Source organism: Salarias fasciatus, chromosome 22 (genome assembly GCF_902148845.1).
Source record: "Salarias fasciatus chromosome 22, fSalaFa1.1, whole genome shotgun sequence".
NCBI lineage: Eukaryota > Metazoa > Chordata > Actinopteri > Blenniiformes > Blenniidae > Salarias > Salarias fasciatus.
This window is the reverse complement of record NC_043765.1, coordinates 20,519,272-20,534,712: the sequence shown is the minus strand read 5'-3', so window position 1 is coordinate 20,534,712 and position 15,441 is coordinate 20,519,272. Positions and strand designations below refer to the sequence as shown.

The window sequence follows — 15,441 nt, the reverse complement described above, 5'->3', positions numbered from 1 at the left end:
AAGGACGCCAGGCAAGTCCAGTGAATTTTAGACCAACAGCACTGACATCTCACATGGGGAAAATGATGTGAAGAATGATCTCAGAAATACGAGCATTTCCTTTTGGAAAGTAGAGCAATTTTATCACCTCAGCAGAGTGGATTCAGATTTTATGATAGAAAATATAACTCCTTACTAGTCAAAGGGGCTATTGGCCAATCACTGTTGAGTGATTGTGACTCAGTGAGACTGTGCCTGGGTCTGCTCTTCGGATTGAGGTGGGAGAAAGCCTGTTGTACCTCAGACAGAATCCAATAACAATGCATTATTGGGTCTCTTCCAGGCCGTACTGGGGAGCAGAATCCAGGGAGAAGGGCTCTCCTTCCATGTTGGGAGAGGGACAGGTCGAGGCAGGGATTCTTTGCAGAAGCGAGAGGATATCAAGAGCCAGGAAACTAAATCAGGAGAGATTCACTCCTACAGTATCATCATCAGTGACTCCATCATGGCTGTTCCTTTCAGTGGAAGTAGACTTTTACATTTTGGACAAATTGAAGATGTACAAAGGTACAGGGCTTTGTGAGCACTGTAACTCTGAAGAGTCTGTCCAACACACTACCCTCAATTATAACAAAGAGAAACGGTGGGACTAAAGAGGAGAGTTTCCCCAGAGGGGAAAAGTTTACTCAGTTTTACAACCAACAAGAGCAGCAACCTAAAGTATCTGAGAGAGACGAGCCTCATATAAAGAATTTAAGGGGAGGCTGTGAACTTCGGGTCACACTGCAGCGCAGAAGCTGGCGCCACTCGCCGTTAAACAGAAGAAGAAAGTACTCAAAGCATTCAACATTTTAACTACGGTATTTCCAAAACCTTAGGTTATTATTGCATAGCTTTTCTCCAGATATCACACAAAAAGCTAGAAAAAGGTTTAACATTTTTTTCCCGTACCCTGCATTCTTTGTTAAATTAACAGTAAAATTGCAGACAACAAAATTTCAATTATCTTTATTTTCTCCTTTAGTTACCGTTACATTCATGTAAAAAAAATATCAAAATTGCATAAACAATATGGGTATTATGTGTACAAAAAAAAACAGAAATCATTAAAACATTGCAGGAGTATTGCATTATGAGCATTAAAAACTGTGATCGCTGCGGAAGGTTAATGTTAAAGAATGTTTATAACGCAGCACAGCTGAACATGACACGATGAAATCTGTTAAGAAACATTAGGTATAGCCCATGCGGACATGCCACACAAAATGCAATAGTATCTCATTTAAAAAAAAAACCAAAACAAACAAAAAACAAACTTGAACAACAACAATAATCACGGCTGTGACTATCGGCTGCTGTCATAACCCCCCCTTAATAAAACCCCCACACATCTCAACATTTTCACATAATAATTCTTATTTTACATTTTGTTTTGAAGACAAACATTTGTTAGTGTGCTGCACATAAGCTTAAAATGTCACATTTAGTCAAAAATGACATCAACACAAACACACCAGAAATGTTATCAGACATTCATCGTAAAACTAGAAAAAAATGTATTGTTCATATAAATTAATATAAAAAAGCCATTAAAATCATTATTATAGCATAAAATTCAAAAACAAAACCAACAAAGAAGTCCAGTGCAAAATGTCTAAGTGCCTTTAGTAAATGGCAGGAAGTGTGTCGTCAGTTTGTGCAGCCCTGAGTAGACAAACGTATTCACCTGAGAGTAAAACACCTATTTTTCCTTTTAAATAGACAATGCTGGGCTTTCTTATGGCGCGAATGTTGTTTTTACAGTGATTTCTTGCTAAAAATCCTATGCAAAACATCGATCTTCAATAAATAAGTGTGTTTAGAAATATTTATAAAGAATTAAAAAAAAAAGTGTGTATTAATAGTTCAAACTATGTCTATGGGTAGATAAAGACTTTATTGCTGCCTTTGAATTTCACATTATTTTACAACCTGTTAGGAAATAATTAACAAAGTTATTCTGGCATTGAGGGATTCTTTAAAACTGCCGATGCAAATTTGCGTACTCTGTTAACAACACACTGCATTTCTCTCCTTAAGGTCACGCTACCGTTCACTTATCTCCTTCCCACAAGGTGAACGTTATTGTGTATCACTCAGGTTGTTTATTGTGTCTTTGTTCCATGGCCATTCACAAATCTGTTCCTTCCGGAGACTCTCCTCCGTTTGGTGGGTTGCAAACTCGTCCTCAGAGCTGGGAAGCAAAGCGACACGAGGCGTAGTGATGAGAAACATCAAGGATGAGGGTTTAGAGAGGAGTTGCTGCCCGGCCCCCCTGCTGTGAGACTGACCTGCAGCGCCATCTGGGACCAAACGACATGAGTCAGCAACGCTGCCGTCCAGACGGTCCTCACTTGGCACACAAGTGCTCTGTAAGGCAGGGGAAAGCAGAGTGAAAGGCAAGATGGAGAAGAGACACATAACGTTAAGAACTGAGCCAGTTTCAGCCGTTTCTGAAATTATTTTCTTTGGGCAAATTAGAGCAATAAACTCATTTTCACCCATTGTCAGCTGTGATTGGCTAAAGCAGTTTCGAGGAGTCAACTCACCTTCATTTTATTTTGTTCATACCACACCATCCCATATAAACAGAGCAGTGTGATGAGTGCCTGGAGATGAAGAACAGAGAACATTTAGAGCCGTTTCTATATGTCTTTTCTAATAAAGTCACTCAATGACATACAGAATAAAAAGGCAAAAGCGTTTGTGCTCTACACGCACGCAGCACACACACACACACACACATTTTCTTACCAGACAGAGCAGCCACAGGAGAACATAGCGGATTTGAGTCTTGGAAAACAAATCGTGGCCAAATTTCATACAAACAAGAGCTTCCAAGAAAGCGATGGCACTTCAAGAAAGAAGAAATAACAGAGTTAGGGAGTGATCAGTGTCTGATTTCCAAATTTACTATCACAGAAAGTTGCGTTTTTACAATGGCCCCCCCTCTTGGCCAAACGCTTGCATTGCATTTGAACTTCTGTGTTGCGGCACAGCTCGAAGTCCAAATGCATGTTTCTCTACACAAATGTTCCACACTCCCCCCTAAACCCACGATCCACAGCTGCAACACAGCGGGGAGGACGGCCCAGACAAGAGAGTGGTCGAAATGTTAAGTATGGAGAAGGAGCGCTCTCGTCTGGTCTCGTCGCTATAGCAACTGGAGCATACTGGGGGCATCGGCAGCTTTGTGTCTGAGATGAGGTCAATAACTGGAATAACGTCATGAATTTCAATTAAGTGAAAAATCCATTCAGATTTTTAAGAGATGCCAATGAAACCCCTCTGGATTTGGAAAATTAAATGAATAATTTAAATGAAAACGGACTGAAAAGAGAGCTTGTCACCGGTGGTGTGTATCATGCTGCTTGAGCTGGTGACATGAGAAGACAGTGTCACGCCATTGTTCAGCTCAAAGTGTGTAAAGACCGTTACATGAAAATGTTGGAATTTTCTTGTTTGCCAGTACAAAAATGTTACATTGATGAGAAAGAATGGAAGAACAATCTGGAATACTGTTGATTTTGTTGCACTGTTGATTGTTCACATTTGCCATCGTGATCTGTTTGTTTACAGCCAAGCGCACACAGTCAGTGGAGACACAATGCTATCGGTATTATATGAAGGCAATCAAAGCAAACCTGCCAGGATCAAAGTTCAATGTTTGCTCAACAGGCAATTCTCATTACTGGTGAATTTAGAAGTATTTTTTTTGTCAAATAGGCCAAACTGACAAATTTTAGCAACACTTACCAAAAAATATTCATGAAAGTTTTCATGGAGAAGCAAAGAAAAGTGACATATACATACCCGAACACCCAACACTGTGTGCCGACTCTTTTGCACCGAGTGTCTGTCAAGTATGCGTAATACTGTCTGAAAGAGGTTCAACAAGACAGGAATAGAAAATGGCATAAAAAAAAACAGATAAACAAGATATTATAACAGGAAATCATTTAAGGGACAAAAGCACAATTTGCAGCTCCACAATTTATGTAGCATTTTATGTCCTGTTAAGTCTGTATTCATTGTATGTAATTTCCGGCTGCCTGTCAGTGCAGCGCGGAGCTGTAATGAAGCGTGAACGTACCGCACGGTGGGGGCCGTGATGGCTCCGACGAGGAGGATCCGGCACCAGCTCAGAGGGTGAGAGGCCTGGAAGACGAAGATGTGCTTGAGGAAGAACGTGTTCAGCTCCGTCAGCTGCGAACGAAACACAAGGACGACAAAACAGGATTCAACCGAAGCGTTCTCATAAACAAGTTATTGGTTTTCTTTGCAAGATTAAGACCATGGGAGAGCACACTGAAAAAAAATATGTCAATTCAGAGCTCAGCCTACCTGCCAGAGGATCATGAAGAGGTAGATGCCTGCCAGCCTCTGGAAGGACGATTTTGGATCAAACCAGCGCACAAAGGTCCAGCTGGCAGGAGTGAACTGCAGCACGGCTCGCTTTATCTTCCCCGGGGTGGAGTGGATTTCTCTGGATGGGGATATTTCAGATTGGATCAAAACACACGCGCGCACACACACACACACACACACACACACACACACACACACTCCAATTCTGGATTTTAAAAACAGACAGAGTCATCATTCAGGTACTGAACGGCGGCAGCGCTCTTCTGCAATCACCTAATCACTATAAGCATTTAACATCAGTACAAGTATTTTTTACTGATTAATAACAATTTTTTTTTTAAGAATTTTTAGAAACACTTGAAGATCTGAGGCATTTTGCTGCCATGTAATCCTAAAATCTAACTGAACATCACAAAAAAGACAATCAAAGTGAAAATAAAGCAGACAGAGAAAGAGAGCACTGACTTGATGCTGGCCCAGCGGTACGTCCTCATCTCCAAAAACCGACAGCCGGTCATTCCCAACCAAATGCCTCCTCCGTTACACAGCAGAATGTCCAGGATCACTTGATCCCACCAGCACTCAGCAAAGTTGGGCAGAAGATGCATGAAGAACAGCTGTGAGGAGAGTAGAGACGGTTTTCATCAAGAGGGCTTTTTTTTTTTTTTTTTTGGATGAGTTCAACATTTTGTTTTCTAACAAAATCCGTTGGAAACTCTCATTACCTCAGTGAGTTCCCAGGTGATGCTGATGGTCCAGCACAGGCCGTAGCTGCGGATCAGCAGAGCCTTCATCGCCCACCCTGCAAAGTGGCCGAACGCGAAAATATCGAAGTGGCTCAGGACGCGCTCCCACGTAATCACAGTGCAGTTCACAGCATATTCCTGTGATATTAACAACAGCAAAAACAAACATTAATGTGACAATCTCTTATCAAATGTGTCATAATTTATTTTTTTTACTTTAAACCAGACCTGAAATGAATGTGAGCCACTTGCTGGTTAACAGTTAGAAACATCCTCACCATGATATCTGCCTCTCGTTTGGCGTAGCGCAGATTGGGGTCCAGCCAGTACATGAGAGTCTTCACTTGGTCCCAGTTGAGGAAGATGAGAAGGACGAGAAACAAGAAGTACAGGACACTGAGACCTAAGCGAGACAGGAGAGGCTGAGTTAGGGAGAAGAAAGAACGCTTCGTTAAAGTCGTGCAGCTACATGACTCTGAGAACTCACCAAACACCATTCTCCATATTGCGGGGTGTGGCCTGGTGAAAGGTCCTGAGACAGAACGCATCGTGACTTCACTCATTCTCCAAAGTACATTTTAGAAGAGCGACAACATACATCAGTCCAATATTATACATTGTTCATATATTATCTCATGCTATATATACACACTATATTTTATATAGTATACTGTCTATGTCATGTTATATTGGGTATACTTTATTCTATGCTCTGCACATATTCTTTGTTTTTTTCTCTTTTGCTCTGCAAATTAATTCCTCTCCTGCAGGACTAATGAAGAAATGTCCCCATAACTAATGTAATCAGGAGAACTCTGACGAAAAATATCAGCTGTAATTTTCAACAGGATGATAGACGATCATTGTATTTTTCTGAATTTCTCTTCTTCAATCCTGCTGTAAGCCACTTGGGAATATAATCTGGCTCGGGGTGACCATAACCGTATGTGTAATATTTTTATTGATGAGCATGAGTGTGTGTTTGCATGTTGTGTTTTCTGTTTCGATGTGTACTAAATGAATTATTTGCTAATATTATTTACCTATTATAATCGGATGTGAATTTAATTAAATTATTTTTTTCACATGAAAAGATAATGCATAGCAATTTCCTGAAAACAAAAAATAATATGAGAAATGATGTTTATATTACATGAGATCAAGCAGAAAAAGTTTGGCCAGTGTTGAAAATAAATACAGGTTGACAAAACAAAATCAAATCCACAACATAATATAATATGATGGCAGACTGGCAGCAACAAGCAATATAGTTCGCTGAGCATAAATGGACTATTAAGAGAAAACTGCAATTAAATTTTGGTGTTGATGAAACTCAGTACAATTTACCAGTGTCTCTGAATAAATGTTCACTAAAACAGTTCACTAAAAGTTTCAGTAAAGAATGAATGTTTTTCTGAGTTTAGTGAAGCAATCCTCTCTCGCTGCACCTCTCTGAGGCAGCTGCGACTGAGTTAGTGGAGTGGTTGTCCTTCAATCTCAATGCTGCAGGTTTGATTCCCCGTCTCTCCCTGTCCACATGCAGAAGTGTCCTTGAGCAAGATTCTGAACACTTCCATTAGTTAAAGTATTCCCCTCTGAGAATAATAAATGATTTCTATTCTCTTCTAAACCCACATTCAGTCAGACAGATGTTCTTGAAGTTGGCAAGCTGTATGAGCTGAAGAAAGGCCGTAACACATATAATCATCTACATTGGACAAACAGGTATCTTTTGAAGATGACACAATGGTCATAATTATTACATTAAAAGAAAAATCTCAGCAAAACACCTGTCATTATGAGCATACTTCAGGTTGGCTTTAGAAACGTGTGTTGTTGTTTTTTTGAAAGCTGGTGTCAGTGGTGTATCAATGTGTCTCCATAGTTTACCATTAGGAAAGGCCAGGACACTGATGACTAGAAAGAAGAAGACGACCACCAGTAGTCCCACACGGAGGTTGCTGTCTGATTTTCCGTCGTCCCTGTCACAATAAAAGTTTACAAAAGAGAACAAGTTATTGTTTGGAAAAAAAAAAAAACAAAAAAAAAAAAAAAACAAACCCAGAAACCAAACATATTTCGATGGTGTTACTCACCTGGTGAAGGCAAAGTACATGAGGTTGAGGACAGTGGCTGACAGCAGGGTGATGGTGTGCGGCTTATAGAAGAAGTCCAGACAGATATCTTCCACCTGTTGCTCGTTTATCATTCGGAAATGTAACTTATAGCTGGCGTCCTCCTTCTGCGGTACTCGATTACCTGCAGTGGCAGCCATGATGGCGCTGCCGTGGATTACAGCGAGCTGCTGTCACTTCCACAAATACGAAAACTAAAAGTTGAGAAACAGGTAGACTAGACAGGATGCTGCGGAGAGTCACTGGAGGCGCACGGACTGAACCACTTGTTTTAGAGGGGGTGTCCGCACCGTGGATCAATATCACAGAAGAAACAGAAAAACAAAAATACCCATGTATTTCAAATATAAGGTTTATATAGAACTTTATACACTTCTAATTGCATTGTTTAATATCCTGTTCTATTAAAAGTGTCTTAAATGCATGAACTGTAGACATAACCTCACCCTTTCTGGCATGTCTCGCTCCGTGACGCCACTTCCGTTACGGTGCACGTGAATTACAGTCGACATTGCGCGATAGTTTGGAGGGTGATGTTTTAATTCATGCATTAGAGGTAAGTTAACCGGGAAACATCTGTATTATTGTGTCCATTTGGCTTTTGTTTATAAACCACAGTGTGTCGTTGTGTTTTGCTAGCTTACCTGTGTATCTGGGTCAAGCGCTAGCTGCGTGTAGGACAACATTCCAGCAACAACACTGCGTTTTTTTTTTTTTAATCTCCGTCATGTTAACAATATTGGTTCTACTCCGGAAACTGGGAGGCTTTGGTGGTCAGACTGCACATCTGTCTGAGTTATACACTGTAAGCACTAAGCAGCCGGGATGCTGTCATGCTAGATGGGATGCTTTTGGGCCATTTGCGCAATCTACCAATTGCACTGCGCAAATAATTGATCCGCACTTCGCGCAAAGATCCACGTGGACCCAAGCTGTGATCATGTATTGCTCTGTCTATAAAGTACATGTTATGACACTCTTCATATTGCAGGTCCTTGGCATCACTGTTTGGTTTGATCATTTAAACTTTTGCTCAGTTAAAACTGAAACCGAACAATTTCTGTCATGAATGTCACACTGTCATGTGTTTGTCTTCCAGAATGACCATGGCATCGGCCTGTGTACAACTCTGTCTGAGGTGCAGAAGTCCTGTCTGCACCAAAGCAGGGGCAAGCACCTGGAAGATTTACACTCAGCTTCAACGTTGTATTTCCACAACAAGGATACCAACCAACATCTCCTCTGGATTATTCAGCACTAGAGATCACAGAACAGTTCAGTCCGGAGTGAGGTGGAAGCAAGAGATGTGTTACTACAATGGCCTAATGGTGAAGTATTTAACAACTGAAGCAAAGGACAGAAAGCAGACAGATGAGTTGTCCAGAAGTGATGCTGTTGTGCCCCAGAATCCATTACTACCAAACACAGAAGCCTTGCTGACAACGGAAAGTCACACCTCACTGGGTACGCATTAGCTTTCAGCAGTTAATTTTGTAAACATATTCATTTATGAAGTTCCAATTCAATTTCAAATGTACTGGTTTTGTTTTGTATTTTGATCCAATTTGTCTTTTCAACATTCAGCAGATTTGGATGCTCCTGAATTATCGCCGTTGGAGGAGATCAGCAGTGAAGAAGCTATCAGCATATCTGTTCCCTCCATCCCTCCCATGTCTACCACTCTCAGTGACTATGTCGACGCGTCAGAGACGCTTACTAAGCTGGTTCAGCTAGGTAATCAAATCGTTGACAAACCATTGAGAACACTCTACTTGTATTTGTCTTGGCAATGTTCTTAAAAGAGATTTCTTTCTTTTTTTTTTGCCTCTCTTCTTCAGGGGTGAATCTGTTTAAGCTGGAACAAAGGCCCAATGTCGGCTCAATGCTGCTGAGGCTCGACTTTGACAGAGAAGTGGCACCACGCCTGCTTTTTCTTAAAGACATCGGAGTAGAGGACTCTCGCTTTGGACATATCATCTCACACAACCCTTTTATTCTGACTGAGAGTTTAGAAAATCTGGAGGCCAGGTATTAACATTTTAAGTCACAAATTACAATACCAGTATATCATACTGCAGTAGGGCATCGTTATTCTCTGGGTGTGATTTTCTCTTACTAATCTTTTCTCTTGTTTTTTTTAAAGGGTGAACTATCTCAAGTCAAAGAATTTCACTGCAGAGACCATTGCATCAATGGTCTCCAGAGCTCCTTATCTGCTCAACTTCAGTGTGAAGAGGCTCGACAACAGACTGGCTTTCTATCAGCAACAACTCAAACTCAGTGCATCTAATGTATGATTTACTTTATATGATGTATTCTAGAATATTTTTACACAAGGTATTACTTTGTTGTTAAGTCAAAATTTTGTGTTGTTCTTCAGACTCGGAACATTGTGGCTCGTCTTCCCAGATTACTGTGTGGCAGTTTGGAGCCTGTTAAAGAAAATCTGCAGGTACTAATCGACAGGAGAAATGTTTAAAAAGTATACTGTTTTTTTTTTTTTTTTAGATGCTAAAAGCTGTTTGTAAATTTCTTCCTCAGGTGTGCAAAATAGAATTTGGCTTTAAGGAAAATGAAATCCAGCACATAGTCATTGCTGTCCCTAAAGTACTGACCGCCAATAAAAGGAAACTCACCCAGATATTTGACTTCCTCCACAACACCATGAAGGTGCCTCACTCTCTGATCACCAAGTTCCCCCAGGTACAGTAGTGTTATCCGCTTATTTTTCTTGATGAGGTTTGAGCAAGTTTACATTGTGCTTTGTTTATATTTGAAATTCTAACTTTGTTCTATCCTGATTTATGCTCTTATAGACCCTCAATTGCAAGTTCTTGCGTCTCAGAGAGCGCCACCTCTTCCTGGAATACCTTGGAAAAGCCCAGTATGACCCAACCCAGACTAACTACATCTCCCTGGACCGCTTGGTGTCTTTACCTGATGAGGCTTTCTGCTCTGAAGTGGCTTTGGCTTCGCTGGAAGACTTTGATTTTTTCCAGAAGACTCTTTGATTCTCCATGAGTGAACGGTTATGTGAAACATAAGATAAATGGCATCATGCCAGCTATGTACATAAGATTTTTTTTTTGGTTTGTTTTTTATGGGAAATGTGAATTGAATTCTTCTGTGACAATTATTTGCCTTTTTATGTTTGAGACAAATTTATAAAGCTATGTTCAGGCTGGTGTTTGTAAAATTCTTGTTGCATTTGGTTGCAGTGTACAAAATAATTACATACTGAAATGATCCTCATATGTTCAATTCTGGGAAAGAATCGTGGACGTTGACGTCCTTGATTCCTTCTCAAAAAAGGTTGAAAGACCCAAGCCAGGCCACATTGAAACAGTTCGACAAGGGAATTAAGTCTCTGAGGAAACTGCTGCTTCATCTCCTGATGGGGATCCCTGTAATTGAACTGTTTGTTGTCGTCACTGTTGAAATAGAATTAACAAGGCTTCCAAAGAAATCTCACTTGGCTGGATTTTTCTCTGCAAGTACCGCTGTGTTACCTGTGATCAAGACTCCTGACCTGACCAACCTGCAGCCTCATCATTTAGGTTTACTCCGGCATTCCCATCCAAAATTGTCCAGACTTGGAAATAATCGCTCTTCATGAAACTCTGCATGAATAAAAATATATCACAAATGTACATTTTTATTTCTGCTCCTTTAGATTTGTTCATCCTCAGCCAACCCGTCTGACAACCAATAAGAATTATTGAAACTCACACATGAGCATTACGTATTAGTTACCCCCCCCCCCCACCCCCCCCCCACCCCCACCTGCTAATACACTACACTGACATGCACCGCACAATTATTTAAACTGACAAAGCAAAGCCTCAAGTTTCCAAAACTGGATACATTTTGTGCTTTACACACATTTTGCAGTACAAAATGACACTTTTTAAATGCACTGAACAGACTCTCTGCATAAGATACAATCTGACATAAAGTTACATGTTTGCCATTTATAAACACTGCAGTTCAAAATGACACTTCATGAACCAATTGGCCGATCACCTCACAGTTCATGTTTAAAGCTTGACATGAATATTTAAAATGAGTGGTGAGTGTTACTATTGAACATGATGTTTTGTCTCAGTGGTGTAAATGCCCTCTGCTTGTCATACTTGATGATTGTTGTACATTCAAACTAACATCATGCACTATTTCAATCAAGAGACTACTGAGGAAACAGACCCTGATCCAGTGGTGATCTGCATCCAGTCTTGATTTTGAATGCTTGTGAAAAGTGTCATTCTTATTGATTTTATGTCCTCCTCAGAGACTTTGTGATCTCTTTAGGGCTGGATTTTATGTCCAAGCAAGCTAAAAAAAAAAAAAAAAGCCATAATCTGAAAGCCAATTGCAAGGTATTTTACCAGAGTTGCTTCCTGTGGTTGATATACTGTGATGTTATCATGGTGAGCATTCCTTGAGTATCCTTAGTGTTTATGTTTCTGATTTGTTTCTGATTATTGAGATATTGAGATAAAGTTTTGTTTGCCAGTGGTGTCATGAAGACAACTGGGTGCTCCAGGCATATGCTGCTCCAGGAAAAAGCCCCTGGAGGGAGTCATTGGAATTTGCATGCCAAAGGCAGAGGTCTGCCGGACCATCCAGTGTTGTGGAGGAACATCATCTCAGAGTGATCTACTTCCCCAGACAGGAGGAGACGGAGGAACCTGGAGCTTTGCTCTCCTGGCCATCAGGCATTTCTCCATCCTGCTGGAGCTGTTGATGGAGCCACATCAGAATTCTTCCACCTGTAGAGCAAAACTGTTACCTAAACAGAAAACTTCCCCCCTCTACCATCCTGCAGGATATTTATGATACCAAAGGAAGGTTTGTTGATGTCTATATTGGCAACCCTGAATCATGTACCAGCTACTGTACTGTATCCATCAGCTGGGTGATGATGGACACCCATGCCTGGAACACCCAGTTGTCTTCATGACACCACTGGCAAACAAAACTTTATCTCAATATCTCAATAATCAGAAACAAATCAGAAACATAAACACTAAGGATACTCAAGGAATACCCACCATGATAACATCACAGTATATCAACCACAGGATGCTCTCCCTGGAAAGCCTGAAAGCTGGAGTAACATCACCTCCAGAAAACAAAGTGGCCAGGACTGACACCTGATTATTGACCTGTACATATTGTTTTTGTTGTTCCTGATAAAGGAAAAAAAAAAAAAAACGATCTACAGAATTTTTAAAAACATACCATTTTTTTTTAAAGTTCGTGACATTTCAAAGTTATTTGTACTTTTACTGTTGAAGGTTCTGACGAAGTTTGTTAGTTTCTTTTAACTTCTGACTTTCTTTATTAGACACCTTTTATATCTTTCTTTGCTCAACAATGTAATCTATTTATGTATTTACTCAAAAGAGAAAGGAATAGCTTTAATGATGTGTTTAACAGTATGATGGATATTAGAGAAATGTAATGCAGTGCATCATAATTGAAGACATTACCGGACGTATGACAAAAGGCAGGCATTTATGAGGAGTGCTGGTAAATTCATGCAAAATACACCACAGATCTTCATTAAAAACTAACCAAAAAAAGCAGTGAAATAATTGTCCTTGTAGGACATGTCAGATCACCTGCTTTTATTCTTAGTTTAGCTCCAAGGAGATAAATAGACATTGAAAGGTTGTATAGGATGGCAGGCAGTAATAGTTTAGCACTGTCTAATATACAGCATTTATGTGACAGAAAAGGTACAAGAAATTTTACCACATTTTTCTACAATCTCTGTAGATCATCCTATATGGTCATTTTAACCTTTTTCCAAAGTTTTATACAGCAACTTGTCAACCCACGCCAACTGTCTTCCACAAATGCTTCCCTGTCACTGGTCCCGCTATAAGCAGTCATCTTATATTGCTTTTATTATTATTTTAATATATAGATCATCATGATATGAAAACAAACCCAGACGTTGTTAATACACAATGATGTCATCAAGTACGTACTCTCCAAGTACGTACTTGCGCGAAACGGCCTACGTAATCGACCAGACACTAATTACCCACAACCCACCGCGGTCGTTCTTCAGTGGTAAACATGGCGGCGAGGGCACCAGGTAAATTACGTTGTGTTCTGTTATGTTTCGGGCTCAAATTGACTTGTCACAGTCAGTAATGTACGATTCCAGTGTGATCAGCGCCTCACCGTAGCAGCTTAACACTATGCTGTGCGCATTTTACCGCCTCGCAGCTCACCCTATGGCGCGTGTCCTCTAGTGTCCCCGTGCTAGTTGATGCTAGCAGTTAGCTAACGCTACTTCGCCTTTTGATGTAGAAAATATTAAATGTCTGTTTCTGATACAGCCAGCGTGTATAATTATGATCCGATAATTACGAAAAATGTTCTTAGTGCTGAAATACAATCGTGTCGTCCGACCTTTGTTTGGTGTTAAGTTGTGCAACAGCGCGTAGTTGTCGCGAAGCTAGCGTTAGCATTTTGCTACAGGGGGGTCATTAGAGGACTGGTGGAGTTTAATGTTTAACTGTGTAATCTGTCTTCTGCGAGGTTCATATCATGCAGCACACAGATGTTCACACACCGTTTAAACTGTTTAAGTGATTCGTATAGAGGACTTAAAGCGTTACCTAATTACAATGCCTCGTCCTTCGCATTGGACACACGCAATATTTTGACATCTTTAACACAGTTGAGCTTGAGCTTTTAAGAATTTAAGCTTCTTCAGAAAAACAAGTCAACTCTAATGTCAATAACTTCACTTATTTTGCACACGCATGTCCTGTTTGGTTACACTTCAATTATACACTTACATTTCACTTCACTCTACAAGTCATACTTTCTGCCATTTATTTTTATTGTACCTTCCTGTTTTACACTGTTGTAGATTATTTTTGATAAGAAATGTTACTGAGTAAACAAAAAAAAGTTCATTTGCTGCTTTCTGTTTTTCATCTTAAATTGTTACAGCAAGGATGTGATATGACTTGTCATTTCTCTGGAAATGATGGTATAATGATCCCTGGGACTGAGAGCAGCTATACTGATCTCCCACCTTTGTGCATCTTTGTTGTTCACAGCGGCAACCGGCAGGCTTGTTGTCGGCCTCCGTAAATGGTATTACAACATGTGTGGCTTCAACAAGCTCGGTAAGGCCACCTCACAGAATCATAGGTCTTTCCTGTGTGTTGGATAAATACTCAGATGTGTGTCTGGTGAGATTAGTGTTTACAAGACCAAAAATATAAAACTGTTCCAAAAATAGTCCTGAAGGACATTTTCTGTTCTCGTCTTTCCCACATAGTTTTACTTTTGACATCAGTGTTAAACACGTCTGTTACAGGATTGATGCGGGATGATACAATCTATGAAGATTCAGATGTGAAAGAAGCCCTGAGGAGGATCCCGGAAGGCGTGTACAACGACAGGATGTTCAGGATCAAGAGAGCTCTGGATCTTTCCATGAAGCAGCAGATTCTCCCGAAAGAGCAGTGGACAAAATATGAAGAGGTGGATTTCAGTGATCATATGGACTTTTTTCAGAGGTTCAATTTATTGTGTAGCAGATTGTAGATTTGACTTTGGCATGCAGGCATAGTTGTAGTAGATCATACTTTATTTGTCAGGCAATTTTGTAGGCTGATGGTATAAAAATCACTACTTTCTCAGTGTAAAGTTTATTGCAGTCATGAGCTTGGAAAAAAAGGTGTTAACTTGCTCTGCTGAGTCTCTCTCACTATTATTTTCTGATGTTACCTGCTTTATGAAGTGATCTTATGTTGCTTTTGCTTTGTTTTCCCTCAGGATGTTCATTACCTGACACCATATCTGGATGAGGTGATCCGTGAGAGGAAAGAGAGAGAGGAGTGGATGAAGAAGTAAATGGTTCCTGATCCTGTTCAGTTGGTGTGTGGTCGTCCCCTGGTGTAATATTTTAAATGAAATGTAACCTATAAGAAACAATAATCATTAAAGAAATGTACATTTTGAAAGATGTGGACGTCTTTTTATGTAAGTGGCAGTTGGACTGCTCGACAGACAAAAACATGTTTATTTCATCAAAGGAGAATGCCATTTTTTCATTCAGGTTACAGTTTCAGTCAAACACAAAATTCAGATCTTTAATATACCAACATGAATGACTAAAAAAAATATCCTTGTCGGCTATA

General features: G+C 40.1%; 3 protein-coding genes across 5 annotated transcripts; 2 read left to right on the top strand and 1 right to left on the bottom strand.

Annotated features, from left to right (window-relative positions):
* Window positions 1-978: 978 nt before the first annotated feature.
* ptdss1b (phosphatidylserine synthase 1b) lies at window positions 979-7,500 on the bottom strand. Its single transcript, XM_030120226.1, has 13 exons — window positions 7,229-7,500; window positions 7,023-7,114; window positions 5,620-5,664; window positions 5,411-5,535; window positions 5,112-5,270; window positions 4,852-5,003; window positions 4,363-4,504; window positions 4,112-4,224; window positions 3,832-3,897; window positions 2,773-2,872; window positions 2,568-2,627; window positions 2,310-2,388; window positions 979-2,212 (listed from the first exon to the last, which is right to left on the bottom strand). Exons 1-13 carry the CDS (start codon window positions 7,405-7,407, stop codon window positions 2,124-2,126), a joined length of 1,401 nt encoding a protein of 466 aa, XP_029976086.1. The 5' UTR covers window positions 7,408-7,500; the 3' UTR covers window positions 979-2,123.
* Window positions 7,501-7,747: 247 nt separating this feature from the next.
* mterf3 (mitochondrial transcription termination factor 3) lies at window positions 7,748-10,902 on the top strand. Of its 3 annotated transcripts, none has more exons than XM_030120229.1 (8): window positions 7,748-7,823; window positions 8,367-8,731; window positions 8,855-9,001; window positions 9,106-9,295; window positions 9,411-9,558; window positions 9,648-9,719; window positions 9,809-9,970; window positions 10,084-10,902. In XM_030120229.1, the coding sequence occupies exons 2-8, from the start codon at window positions 8,368-8,370 to the stop codon at window positions 10,276-10,278; spliced, it is 1,278 nt and encodes a 425-aa protein (XP_029976089.1). In that variant the 5' UTR covers window positions 7,748-7,823; window position 8,367; the 3' UTR covers window positions 10,279-10,902. The 3 variants fall into 3 exon arrangements, with proteins under 3 accessions (XP_029976089.1, XP_029976088.1, XP_029976087.1); XM_030120228.1 differs by having other exon boundaries at window positions 8,852-9,001; XM_030120227.1 differs by lacking the exon at window positions 7,748-7,823 and having other exon boundaries at window positions 8,350-8,731; window positions 8,852-9,001.
* Window positions 10,903-13,295: 2,393 nt separating this feature from the next.
* uqcrb (ubiquinol-cytochrome c reductase binding protein) lies at window positions 13,296-15,266 on the top strand. The gene is made up of 4 exons (XM_030120707.1): window positions 13,296-13,373; window positions 14,353-14,421; window positions 14,616-14,782; window positions 15,077-15,266. The coding sequence occupies exons 1-4, from the start codon at window positions 13,355-13,357 to the stop codon at window positions 15,152-15,154; spliced, it is 333 nt and encodes a 110-aa protein (XP_029976567.1). The 5' UTR covers window positions 13,296-13,354; the 3' UTR covers window positions 15,155-15,266.
* The last annotated feature ends 175 nt before the right edge of the window (window positions 15,267-15,441 follow it).

Excerpts from the sequence above, each read along its gene's own strand:
- mterf3 (XM_030120227.1), top strand. The coding sequence starts at position 8,350 with ATGTGTTTGTCTTCCAGAATGACCATGGCATCGGCCTGTGTACAACTC. Across the intron at positions 9,002-9,105 it reads TACTAAGCTGGTTCAGCTAG|GGGTGAATCTGTTTAAGCTG; the intron begins GTAATCAAATCG and ends TCTCTTCTTCAG. Across the intron at positions 9,296-9,410 it reads TTAGAAAATCTGGAGGCCAG|GGTGAACTATCTCAAGTCAA; the intron begins GTATTAACATTT and ends TTTTTTTTAAAG.
- ptdss1b (XM_030120226.1), bottom strand. The coding sequence starts at position 7,407 with ATGGCTGCCACTGCAGGTAATCGAGTACCGCAGAAGGAGGACGCCAGC. Across the intron at positions 5,004-5,111 it reads TCACCTGGGAACTCACTGAG|CTGTTCTTCATGCATCTTCT; the intron begins GTAATGAGAGTT and ends CTCTCCTCACAG. Across the intron at positions 2,873-3,831 it reads ACACAGTGTTGGGTGTTCGG|TGCCATCGCTTTCTTGGAAG; the intron begins GTATGTATATGT and ends TCTTTCTTGAAG.
- uqcrb (XM_030120707.1), top strand. Across the intron at positions 14,422-14,615 it reads GTGTGGCTTCAACAAGCTCG|GATTGATGCGGGATGATACA; the intron begins GTAAGGCCACCT and ends CGTCTGTTACAG. Across the intron at positions 14,783-15,076 it reads AGTGGACAAAATATGAAGAG|GATGTTCATTACCTGACACC; the intron begins GTGGATTTCAGT and ends GTTTTCCCTCAG.